The following is a 13,872-nucleotide window of genomic DNA, read 5'->3' on the forward strand; positions in this document are numbered from 1 at the left end:
ACTTATATGGATATGGTGTCTGTTCTTTCGGACATGTTGCAGGAAAATCCACACGCTACAGTATAAACCAATTTCCAAGTTCGCATTCCAGTCAATGTTTGGTGTGGCGTGCCCGGTAACATGTTGATAGAAGCAATCATTTTAGAGCAGCGAATCAGGGGTTAGAATTACGTACATTTTTTGGAAAATTGGTTTGTTGACCACGTTGAGGAGTTTCTTTTTGGCTACAAAGAATGCAATGAATTTCCAGCATGACAGACCCTCACCACAACTTACCAGACGTGTGAGGGAACAAAATGGGTCTGAGCACTATGGGACTTAACTTCTGAGGTCATTAGTCCCCTAGAACTTAGAACTACTTAAACCTAACTAATCTAAGGACATCACACACATCCATGCCCGAGGCAGGATTCGAACCTGCGTCCGCTGTTCCAGACTGTAGCGCCTAGAATCGCTCGGCCACTCCGTCCCGCTGTGGGGGAACATCTCAACCACACTTAACGCTGCATTGGCCATAATAGTACAATCAACTGGCCACCAAAGGTCGCCAGACCTTACGCTCTTAGATTTTTGTTGATGGGGTTGGATGAAGTGTACGAACGAAAGATGACTAAGTGAGATAAACTACTTGGTCGCACCATGGACGCTGCTGCCGTCATCAGGTTATGTCCAGAGGCACTCAGGCAAGCTGCACAATATGTTCTCCCAAGACAGCACAAATTTTCTGAAGTTGACTGTGGGCTATTCAAACTGTGCAATAGCTGTAATCTGACGCACAAGATAATGCTGAGGGGTGAATGTGTTATAACTACCTATTTTTCAATTGATACTTCCTAAAAGGCTTGTTCTAATGTTTACTGGCTGTTGTTCTTGTGTATATCTAACAATGTATTGAATAATAAAGAAAATAAATAACAAAGTGTAGGGGACCCAAAAGTTCGTTAACATTTAAAAATTCGATAATTAACGGAACATTATAGGTAAAGAGAGAAAAACTGACACACATGCTTGAAATGACATGGCGTTTCACTGAAACAAAAAAGTGCACAAAATAACCAACAAATGACCCTTCTTATATAGGCAATCCTTAGCATGACAGTTTATTTTAGTAAAGACGATATTCTATAGGGACTGTAACAGAAGCTCAGGATGTCGGCCATAATTCGTCAACAATGCTTGTAATCGAGGGCCAATGTTGTGAACAGCACTGTACAGCATGTCAGTAGGTATGATGAAAAATTGCCGTCGGATGTTGTCTATTAGTGTCCTTAATGAAATCGGATGATCGCGGTAGACCTGGGACTTCAGTTAAACCCACTTGCAATAACAATACGGATTGAGGTGTGGGGAACTGGGAGGTTACGCGTGACAGAAGGGGCATCTCGGCACGCGGTCCTCACCGAACGATTTGCGCCATAAACCTTTCACACGTCTAGCTGTATGGAGTGGAGCGACATCCTGCGTGAAAGTCGTACTTTTCAGCAGTCTTTTCGAGAAAGGCTAGGGATGATGCGATTCTGTAACATATCGGCGTACATTGCACTCGTCATGCTGCCAGTTCGAAAAGCAGCACCATGCATTTCCTAAGAAAAGGGGGTCCGATCACAACTGATGTGCTAAATCCGCACCACTTTCTCGTCATGCAATGGAGTTTCCGCAACAATTCCAGGATTTTTGGTAGCCCAGATTATATAGTTGTGGGTGATGAAAAATCCTCGGAACGTAAAATGGACTTCGTCGGTCCTCAACCAATCGTTATTTTTCCCCAGTTTTTGAAGTGGCCACACCGCAAACGTTCTCCACATCACAAAGTCGGTAACGAACAGTTCCATAATGACTTTGGATTTAGTACGGATAGCACTGGAGGGTAAGCCTTAGTACTCTCCAAACATTAATGCATGAAATGCCGATGCGATTTGGGTATTCACGAGCTCTGACTTGACCGCACGGAGATGAACACGGTTAAGTCTCCATTACTTCCTGAACTGTCCGAGCAGCAGGAGCACTCGTGTCTGGTCACCAGATATGGGCCCGATCATCTAAATGACCTGTGGCTTTGAACATTGTGATCATTTTCTTCACAACAACACTTGTCGCAGGATCTTCACCCGTTTGACTACCCATCTTGTGGCAACAGGATCGTAAGAGTAGAGATTCGGATTCTCCATTCTGATACCAAAGCTTCACTAACAGTACCTTTTCTGGTAAAGTCAACGTGGCACTACTGCTAGCACATTTGACTCCCTCTCTCACTACAGATCATCTTATACACGATTCTTATGCAGCTTCACTGATGTGTTGTTGTTCGGCGCTCTCTTTTGGCCGGTTTGTGCACTCGTTTTTGGTTTCAATAAAACCTCATTTCATTCAGGCACCCCTCTATCTATGTTATTCGGTGGATTAGTGCTTTTTCAAAAAATAACGAACTTTTGGATCACTATGTACATGAAACCATTCGAGATAGCACGTGTGTCCATACTAAGTTTTTGCTTCAAATGATCGTTCCTTTCATATCCCTAGATACTGACCATTTCTTCTGGGACACCGGGTGTATACAGACCGTCTTCGAGAAACGTCAGTTTCACCGTCCCAGAGTATTGCTAAAACCACGACATAGGTTCTTATTTTTAGAGAAACAAAGAGCGATATGGAAATACACTGAAGCGCGAAAGAAACTGGTATAGGCATGTGTATTCAAATACAGAGATATATAAATAGGCAGAATACGGCGGTGCGGTCGGCAACGCCCATAGAAGGAAGACAACAAGTGTCTGGCGCAGTTGTTAGATAGGTTACTGCTGCTACAATGACAGGTTGTCTAGATTTAAGTGAGTTTGATCGTGGTGTTATAGTCGGCGCACGAGCGATGGGACACAGCATCTCCGAGACCAACGACGACCGAAGTGAATCGTTCAACTTGACAGAGGTGGAAACCTTCCTCAAATTGCTGCAGAGTTCAGTACTGGGTCATCAAGTATCAGCGTGCGAACCATTCAACGAAACATCATCTATATGGGCTTCCGGAGCTGAAAGTCCACTCATGTACCATTGATGAGTACAGGACACATAGCTTTGCGCCTCGCCTGGGCCGTCATACCAACATTGAATTGTTGGTGACTGGAAACATGTTGCATGGTCGGATGAGTCTCGTTTCTTATTGTATCGAGCGGGTGGACATGTATGGGTATGGAGACAACTGCATGAATCCATGGACCCTGCTTGTAAGCAGGGGACTGTTCAAGCTGGTAAAGGCTCTGTAATGGTGTGGGGCGACTGTAGTTGGAGTGATATGGGACCCCTGATAGGTCTAAACACGACTGTGACAGTTGACACGTACGTACGCATCCTGTCTAATCACCTGCATAGATTCATGTCCATTGCTCATTTCGACGGATATGAGCAACTCCAGCAGGTCAATGCGGTACTCCACACGTCTAGAATTGCTGCAGAGATGCTCCAGAATCACTCTTCTGGGTTCAAACACTTCCGCTGGCCAGCAAACTTCCCAGACGTGAATATTATTCAGCATATGTGGGATGGGCAACGGACTTGCTGCAGTGGCTACACCGGTCCCCGTCAGATCACCAAAGTTAAATACTGTCGGGCGTGGCCGGTTCTTGGGTGGGTGACCATCAGGGCCGCCACGCGCTGTTGCCATTTTTCAGGATGCACTCAACCTCGTGATGCCAATTGAGGAGCTACTCGACCGAATAGTAACTCCTCCGGTCAAAGAATACTATCACAACGGCCGGGAGAGCGGTGTGGACATGCCCCTCCTATCCGCATCCTCATTTGAGGTCTACACGGCGGTCGGATGATCGCGATGGGCCACTTGTGGTCTAACGACGGAGTGTGCATATCTGGGAGACCTTGCAACGTGATGTTCAGAAGACATCTCCATCCTCTCGTACTCCTATGGATTTATGGACAGCCCTGCAGGATTCATGGTGTCAACTGCCTCCAGCACTACTTCAGACATTAGTAGCGTCCATGCCACGTCGTTCTGCGACAGTTCTACGTGTTCGTGGGGTCGGGGGCAGTACGATATTAGGCAGTTGTACCAGATTCTTTGGCTCTTCAGTGTATATTGTGATAAGTTACGATAGTTGACACAGAAAGAAGCCGCTGCGACGCCTGCACCTGTACTGAGTGTGTGCGGCGTGTATTGGCAGGGGAGCAGCGCGCCGTGTCGGGGGCGTGCTACGGCGGCAGCGAGGTGCTGCTCGTGGTGGCCGCCACCTGCGCCGTCAACCTCACCTTCATGCTCGCCGTGCTGGCCATCGTCCTCGCCTGCAACAGGCACTCCAAGCCAGACCCCGACTGGAACGCCGCCAGGTGAGACCCACCGATCAACCGCATCCGGATACCTGTTACTAGAGATCCTCCCTTCACCTTTACCATGGTTTGAACTTTGCTCGAAACACTTACATTGAGGTGTGTGAATGTCTGTAGGGCAATGGCTGTCCTTTCTACCTAAAGAGCTGACACCAGAGGAGGACGATGGGGTCTGGAGCGAAGTCGACTTTCTAACTCATTCCATAGGTCTTCTGTTGCATTCAGGTCGAAAATCTCGGCGGATACTTTCCATTTCGAGTATGTTACTGTTCGCAGACCACTGTCTTACAGATGTTGCTTTATAACAGGGTGTATTGTGACACTGATACAATCATCATTTCCAAATTTTTCCTGCACGTGCACGGTAGACAATGCTGTGAAATTTGTTCGTGCCCTTCCACATGTAGCGTTTCCTTAAGCGCAATCGGGAGGACATACTCTAACCGTGGGATTTTTTTTCTTTATTGTCATTTTACACCTTACACAAGGTGGGCTGGCAGCGGCAACTGTACACCGCTCTTCAGCTACAGGTAGCGTGGGGTGGCAGATGGAATAATTGTTAATGTTCCTATTATTTATTTGATGCTGTTATTTGCCGTTCTCAACACTGGCTCTCTAACTACAATATTGGCAACCAGAAAGTGATTAGCAAAATGTGAAGCCTGTAATTAGAATTCCTGGTGCCCACTTCATGTGAGGAATACATTTATAGTTTCAGCTTGTAGCTCTGAGTAATTAGGCGTTTGTTTGGGATTCATAATCAAAAACCATTCTCTCTAAAATGTTCACTATATTCTGAAAGTCACAGACCAAAAAGAATCCACACAATCCAACTACCAGAGCAGTTCAGAGTCTAATGCGCCAATGGTATTTACTGTTTTTTCTGTTGCGCCAATGGTATTTACGGAAAAACATCCAAATTTCGAAAATGGTTAAAGTTATTGAACTGATATCCAACACATACTGATTTTGTATTACTCCTGACATGCTAGAAATGTTTCAGGTTATTTACTTCATTTTAAAGTATTGCGCAATATTTATGACATCAGAGCTAGTTACAGTGGAATAGGCTGGCACACAATAGAAAGACTGATGTGAATTTTATAAGGCGTGAGTACGCTGCTTTCCTACAGTTGTACAAGAGAAAATAATGGAGACACAGAATTAACATACCATAATGGGGCACAAGAAACAGTAGACACAGTAACGAAAAGAAACGAAGTCGCTCACACGCGGAGAGAACCAAAGAAACTGTTAGCACTGTTCATGTGGAGATGAAACACGTGAACGATGGAGCGTGGGTGTCTAAAAACACTGAAGCATAGACCCGACGGCATACACACAAAACCGATGGCGATGATCTCCAGTGCGCTAATGTTCACTTTACGTGTGCGAGTCCGGGGACCTGCCAAAAGAGGGAAACGGTGGGGGAGGAGGGAGATGGGAGAGCGGAGATGCCAGTGGCAGAGGAGATGGGGGGAGGAAGGAAGGTACGGGGGTAGGGATAGCCTGGGGGAGGAGGAGGTTCAAATGGTTCAAATGGCTCTGAGTACTATGGGACTTAACATCTGTGGTCATCAGTCCCCTAGAACTTAGAACTACTTAAACCTAACTAACCGAAGGACATCACACACATCCATGCCCAACGCAGGATTCGAACCTGCGACTGTAGCAGCAGCGCGGTTCCATACTGAAGCGCCTAGAACCGTTCGGCCACAGCGGCCGGCAGAGGAGGAGGGAGGAAGGATGGAGGGAGGGAAGGGAGGGAGGGTGTCCTGACGAGAAAACATGGGATGTGGAAGAGGAGGATCAAAGTTGATAGGAGGGGTAGAAGGAGGGGATGAGGACATCATCAGGCAGGGGGACCTGGTGGAAGCCACCTTGGGAGAGGATAAGGAAAGTGGAGAGATGGAGAGCAGGTGAGACGTGGGAATACAGGCACGGCAGCGGACGAGGGTGGGAGACGATGGGAGAGGCAAGCGTGTGAGGGGGATGGGTGATCTAGTTTATGGGAGGTGTAGAGGATACGTATCCGTTGGAGGAAAAGGAGGTGTTGTGGGAACGGATAAGGTCATACAGGATCTGCATGGGGGAGGGGAGACGGATGCGATAGGCGAGGCGGAGAGCATGGCGTTCGAGGATTTGAAGGGATTTGTAAAAGGTAGGAGGGGCGGAGATCCAGGGAGGGTGGGCGTAACAGAGGATAGGGCGGATGGGGGATTTATAGGTGTGGAGGATGGTGGAGGGGTCCAGGCCCTATGTGAGGCCAGAAAGGAGCTTGAGGAGACGGAGTCGGGAGTGTGCCTTGGCTTTGATAGTCCGGAGATGGGGGATCCACGAGAGGAGACGGTCGAGGGTGACGCCAATATACTTAAGGATGGGGGTGGGGGCGAGAGGACGGCCATAGATGGTGACATAGAAGTCGAGGAGACGGGAGGAAGAGGTGGTTTTGTCTACAATGATCGCCTGTAACGGCACAATACACTCCCATACCGTAATACTAGTTCCTCCATACTCCTCTGTAAGGAGGAGTGGAGAGATGGAGAGCAGGTGGGACGTGGGAATACAGGCACGGCAGCGGACGGGGGTGGAAGAGGATGGGAGAGGCACATGATGGCAGATAGTTTTCTCCTAGCATTCGCCAAGCCGAAACCCTTCCATCGGATTGTCACAGTATACAGAGTGGTTCATTGATAGTGACTGGGCCAGATATCTCACAAAATAAGCGTCAAACGATAAAACTACAAAGAAATTAACTTGTCTAGATTGAAGGGGGAAACAAGATGGCGCTATGGTTGGCCCACTAGGTGGCGCTGTCATAAGTCAAACGGACATCAACTGCGTTTTTTTAGATAGGAATCCCCATTTTTTATTACATATTCGTGTAGTACGTATTGATATATGAATGTTTTAGTTGAACCAATTTTTTCGCTTTGTGATAGATGGCTTAGTGCTATCCGTGCAAAGCCTGGGCGTGTTGTTAATGATTAATAAACATTTAACTGATACCCTTCATTCTGCCATTCAGGTAACGTTAAAGGTTCTACCACTGCTGTGGCATCATTTGACGTAATGTCACTGTCTCTCGCTCATTTTCATTTTTTGCACATTTCAGCACTTATCGTTTCTGATTTTCTCGTGTTTACTGAGCAGCGACTGCCTGCTCAGTGTCCCACAAAAGAGAACGGTTTAAAGACAATTTTCCACTCATTTCAACGCTGTCGTATTCACTGATTGGATGTGTTTCATTTCGGCGCACCTATTCTGATTAAGTGTTTATCGAATTATGAAAAGCTTGCTATATCATGTTCCGATAAAAGCCACTATTTCGGGGTCATTCCTCATTTTTCAGTGCAGGATGTTTGCTGTACATGTTGCTGTTACATTGTTATCACGGACAGAAGTGGCAAGCATTGAGACCTGGAATGTTTAAATGGAATGTAACCGCCTATCTGAAATTTCGTTCCTTCTAAAAAATTGTCAAATAATTTCCATAGTTTGTAGCGCGTTAAGAGAATACGAAGCGGCTCCGTCCAGTGGAAACCATGTTTTCAGTGACCACATGTGCAAGAAACCGAAACGGTGTGCAAGGGTACTTCAGAGGACACTAACAAACAAAGCCAATGTTATTACACAGTCCACCTTCACGGTTCAGTGTCAATATGTAATTATCTTTTACGCAATAAGGGGTATTCTGTTAATGTGCTCATAAGCAGAGATTATGGCTTTTGACATGGCTGCTAAGATGGGAATCTGCTATGTCTAACTTTAACAAGAAGTTAGTTAAAATTTACGACCACACCACTTTTCATAACACTCTATGGCGAAGTTACAAAGACAATACGTGTGTCTCGAGGATTTAATTCCTTCATCACCTCAAAGTGTGTAATTCAATTCGAACACCTTCGTTACTCTCAGGCGTACACAAGATACCTGCACAACTGAAACATATTTCTTTTTCTCCCTAAAAACTACGCGCCGACGTTACTGGACCTTCACTCTGGTGGACGGAGGTTCAAGTACCTGTTCAGGCACCAGTTTTTAGCCTCTGTGTTCTCTTAACCGCAAACGAAAGATACTTGTATAGTTCCTGTGCAAATAATGCGGCCAACTTGCTCATTCACTTTTCACCCAACCTTTTATCGAACTTGTGCTGTGTCTCTAATTCACAGTGCATCAACACATTATAACCCTCGCCCCTACTACCCCCCCCCTCCCCTCCCCACTCTCGCCACGTGAGGTTGTTGATTTTTACCTCACAGTATTTCTTTCCAGACATAGTAATATGTGTATCAAGTTCAGTTGGAACCAATTCACAGGCTTAGGAGGAGGTGTTGAACATAAGCATAAGTGACATAAATTGCACAGATGTGAATCTGTTTCTGTGCTGTTTTACATCACACGACTCCTGAGAGACTGTTAAATTTATCAACCGTGTGGGCTGATTTAAGGTCACGAAACACGTTCGCAAAATTATTGTCTCACTTTAGTGGTCATTCTTGCGATCTTGTTGAAAACTGAACAGCACAAATAAGAGACAAACTGCACTTCATACTTTTTAGCGTATTACGGGAAATAAACAAAACAGGTCGTTTTCGAACCTTTTTACTTCACCTCTTCTCAGCCAGACCCCTGTTCCTGGCGGTATTGGGGAATCTTCCTCCTACAGGATTTTTGTAGAAATGTCATATGCCTAACAAAAAGGTTGAATTTGCTCTAGGTGTTCCAGAGCTATGCTTCAGTGTCACCCCTTTCTTATCCCCACCCCTATGGAATGTAGGTCGTTGTTCCGTCACAGTGTACCTTTGCAGACTGCAAGTGATATATGTATCAAATTTGGTTGAAATCGATCCAGTAGTTTAGGAGGAGAAATGGAACATACGTGCATACTTACATACATTATCGTGAAATTGACAGATTTTTCACTTGTGTATTGATTTTATCTGGCGGCATTAAGACTTTCAGTTTTATATCCAAACAGACATCTTTACGAAGTTAGCATTGTAGTGTGTGAGCATTAAATGATGTTCATATCCTAATGAATATATAATATTTCTGAGATACCGGTCTAATTAACACAGCTAAGTAAATTGCTCATTGAATGTTTGTCGAATGTGAGTAATGACAAATAACAGAAATGTAAGGCAGCGATGCAGAAGGAATTAAATCTGGGGAGAAAGATGACTGGAATGGAGAATAGTGAGGAATCGCGAGACGAGGATAGCAGACGAAATAGAAAAAAATTGACAGAAATAGATAGAAATATGAAAGAATGGATAGTCTTCGCCTAAAGAGATTTAGGAACCCTACGGGAAACTTAAACCTGGACGGTCAGAAATGGATTTGAACCCCGCTCCACTCGAATGAGAGAACAGACTGTTAGTAAGAGTTCAACATGGGTTTGTAATGCTCTCTTCGGCTAACACAGGAAAGAGCGCTATTTAGTAACTCTGGTCAGTACATCACCCACAAACAATTAAATGAATGGATTCTTGCTGAATGGGAACTTGAGTGGAACATAGAAAGTACGCCACGGCGGGTGCGTGGATTTTTACCGAGCGTTCGTGAAAGTTTTCAACCTTCCATAGGAATATTCATATCATGTGTATTTATGTAGAATTAAAAAAGTTAGGACACAGGCGTGCAACTGGGGATTGGTTGGGTACCTGAACATATTTTATTTAAATGTGATCAATACATTGAGGCCGTGTGCATAAGATCAAGTAGTGTTTGTGCCATAGCCAGTAATGAAGAAATTTGGCGGTTACTTGCTATTCTAGCGAATAATACACTACTGACAATTAAAATTGCTACACCACGAAGACGACGTGCTACAGACGCTAAATTTACCCGACAGGAAGAAGATGCTGTGATATGCAAATGACTAGCTTTTCAGAACATTCACTCAAGGTTGGCGCCTTTGGCGACACCTACAACGTGCTGACATGAGGAAAGTTTCCAACCGATTTATCATACACAAACAGCAGTTGATCGGCGTTGCCTGGTGAAACGTTGTTGTGATGCCTCGTGTAAGGAGGAGAAATGCGTACCATCACGTTTTCGACTTTGATAAAGGTCGCATTGTAGCCTACCGCGATTGTGGTTTATCGTATCGCGACACTGCTGCTCGCTTTGCTGGAGATCCAAAGACTTTTAGCACAATATGGAGTCGTTGGGTTCAGGAGGGTAATACGGAACGTCGTGCTCGATCCCAACAACCTAGTATCACTAGCAGTCGAGAAGACAGGCATATTATCCGCATAGCTGTAACGGATCATGCAGCAACGTCTCGATCCCTGATTCAACAGATGGGGACGTTAGCAAGTCAACAACCATCTGCACGAACAGTTCAATGACGTTTGCAGCAGCATGGACTATCAGCTTGGAGACCATGGCTGCGGTTACCCCTGACGCTGCATCACAGACAGGAGCGCCTGCGATGGTGTACCCAACGACGAACCTGGATGCGCGAATGGCAAAACGTTATTTTTTCGGATGAATCCAGGTTTTGTTTACAGCATCATGATGATCGCATCACTGTTTGGCGACATCGTGGTGAACGCACATTGGAAGCGTGTATTCGTCATCACCATACTGGCTTATCATCCGGCGTGATGGTATGGGGTGCCATTGGTTACACGTCTCGGTCACCTATTGTTCGCATTGACGACACTTTGAACAGTGGACGTTACATTTCAGATGTGTTACAACCCGTGGCTCTACCCTTCATTATATACCTGCGAAACCCTACATTTTATAAGTATAATGAACGACCGCATGTTGGAGGTCCTGTACGGGCCTTTCTGGGTACAGAAAAGTTAACCTGCTGCCCTGCCCAGCACATTCTCCAGATCTCTCACAAACTGAAAACGTCTGGTCAATGGTGGCCGAGCAACTGTCTCGTCCGTTCAATCCCGCGTCCTGCCATCCTGATTTAGGTTTTCCGTGATTTCCCTAAATCTCTCCAGGCAAATGCCGAGACGGTTCCTTTCAAAGGGCACGGCCGAGGTCCTTCCCCATCCTTCCCTAATCCGATGAGACCGATGACCTCGCTGTCTGGTCTCCTTCCTCAAAACAACCAACCAGCAACTGTTTCGTCACAATACGTCAGTCACTACTCTTGAAGAACTGTGGTATCGTGTTGAAGCTGCATGGGCAGCTGTACCTGTACACGCCATCCAAGCCCAGTTTGACTCAATGCCCAGGCGTATCAAGGCCGTTATTACGGCCAGAGTTGGTAGTTCTGGGTACTGATTTCTCAGGAGCTATACACCCAGAGGTGGTTGTTCTGGGTACTGATTTCTCAGGATCTGTGCACCCAAACTGCGTGAAAATGTAATCACATGTCACTTATAGTATAATATATTTGTTCAATGAATGCCTGTTTATCATCTGTATTTCTTCTTGGTGTAGCAATTTTAATGGCCAGTAGTGTATATCTAAAGGTAAACTAGATGAATGTCAAAGCATACGATGTCTTGAGCAAGGAAATGGTGTCAGTTGGAGTCAAAGCAGTTCATTAATAATTAGGGTCCAGGAAGTTTTAACTTCCGCATATTGAGAAACATAACTAGGAGTTATGTCAAGATCAAGACGATTCGAGTAGTCGAGATTCTACGGAACGTCAGGGACAAAAGACAATTTCTGTGAGTCTATGGGACCAATCCGTTGCCTAGCTCTCCCGTGACGTTGGAGGAGAAATGAAGTGAATCCTGTTGAGTGCGGTGGGGACGCTGCGTTGGATTCTACCACAGCGCCGCTCTGAGGGCGTAGAGGCGGCAGTGTTGTGCCAGGAAAACTTTCCTGATAAGCCGCTCATAGCGAGGAAAAAATTATTCTCAGAAACTCTTCCAGAGGACTCGATAATATGAAGTGGACACAGTAGACCATTAGTAATCTGATTGAAATAATATAGCATATGGTTATAGTGTGTAGTTGTACTTAGTTCTTCGTGAATCGTTGAATATAGATTCTGAGTACATGACGCCCTGTCGTTGCAGGAATACTAATTCAGAATTCCTATATAAAATGGCGCATCTACTAAACGTGATATAATAATGATATTTAGTTTTAAGGGATTAGGAAGTGTGTGCTTAGGATGAATTATTTTAGCTGTAGAAATTTTATTCAACTCCGAGTAACGATTGTATGAAGACATACTTTAATATCTCTACAATTACATTTTATGTTATACGACCTGCAATACGTAATGAGACTACACCTTTAATTTGTTAGCAGCAATAAATAAATAACATATGACTATTGTAAAAGACAGCGATTAAGAGCTGAATACTGAAACTCGGAGACAGAGGGGTCATGAACGAAATTTGAAATCAGTTGGCAATGACAAAGAAAGGAAGTGGTACGTCTTATATTCTGTATTGCATAATCTAAAATTTACGTACATTTTTCTGTTGCGAGATGTCATTTCAATAGCAGGCCGTAGTTTTTGATGTGGGTGTTTTACACGTATATTCTATCTACAACTCTTTGTAAGTGTTCATGAAAAAGTAAAAATCAGTATAACGTCATAGGAACAACCACAGTCAAACGTCCTAAGTATCATTCGATAGTATTTTGTACACAGCTGCAACTCTGTGCCAGACAGCTTCAGCGAACAAACATTATTTTATAACTCGTTAAAGCAACTGTTTGGTTTGCAAGCAAACAGCTAGCTCGCGTACTTGCTATCTAGAACAAAGAACATTGAGCAAAACAGTCAGTTCTACCGAATACGTAATTGATGTAAATCATAGAAACATCGTTGTTTTGTTAGGCCAAAATCCATTTAGGTGTTAAAAGACATTTCATTCAGATTGACACCGGCCTTGAAATCCTACGCACTTGTAACGTTGTTTTGCTCCCGGGAAGTTATCGATTGGTCACTCAGTTATTCATATAGATATTTGTTTAAGCAGTAATTTCCTATGTCCAGTTGGGACACATGCTCTTCCCCTGTTGCCAAAGGACATTGACTGTCGCTACAAATCGGTGCTATAAGCATATTGACAAGCAGAGAGATAACGCGTTGTTTATACGATAATGACTCGCAGGATACCATCAGATATCTCGCCAATAAACTGCCTCATATTACTGTCTGGTTTGCACGATTCGAGCGTGATGGCTCTTGAGGGTGATCGCTGTCACGCATTGGTCGTAATGTTGATTTGGGGCCGTTATCGTAACGTGTTTGCGAGGAGGGCTACTCTGTCGGCAGTAGATATGTAACAGTAGCGGTACAGTGTATCACATAGCTAATGACTAACAGTTTACTTAAATACAAATACATCGCAGTGCACTTGGCCGACAATAGCAATGTGCGACTTCGACATCACAGCACTGCATAAAATCGTGTCACAAGGTAGATGCGCAAGTCAACAGAAACTGAAATAGTCCCGTAACTCGAGGTAATCTGACTGCCAGCCGCTGTTCAAGCACTGCACTGAATAAGAAGCGAAGAAGACATCCGCTATGCGCGGGATTACCCACATTTGAGTATTCTCTAGTGGGAGTGTGGAGAGTGGAGGCATTTTGAGG

General features: G+C 44.8%; 1 protein-coding gene across 1 annotated transcript in view; it reads left to right on the top strand.

Annotated features, from left to right (window-relative positions):
* Positions 1-13,872, top strand: part of LOC126334751 (uncharacterized) — a 475,549-nt gene that overhangs the window by 444,116 nt on the left and 17,561 nt on the right. The window contains exon 5 of the mRNA XM_049997319.1: positions 4,173-4,335. Coding sequence (XP_049853276.1) covers positions 4,173-4,335 — 163 coding nt within the window. The remainder of the gene's footprint in view (positions 1-4,172; positions 4,336-13,872) is intronic.

This window comes from Schistocerca gregaria, chromosome 2 (genome assembly GCF_023897955.1).
Source record: "Schistocerca gregaria isolate iqSchGreg1 chromosome 2, iqSchGreg1.2, whole genome shotgun sequence".
Lineage (NCBI taxonomy): Eukaryota > Metazoa > Arthropoda > Insecta > Orthoptera > Acrididae > Schistocerca > Schistocerca gregaria.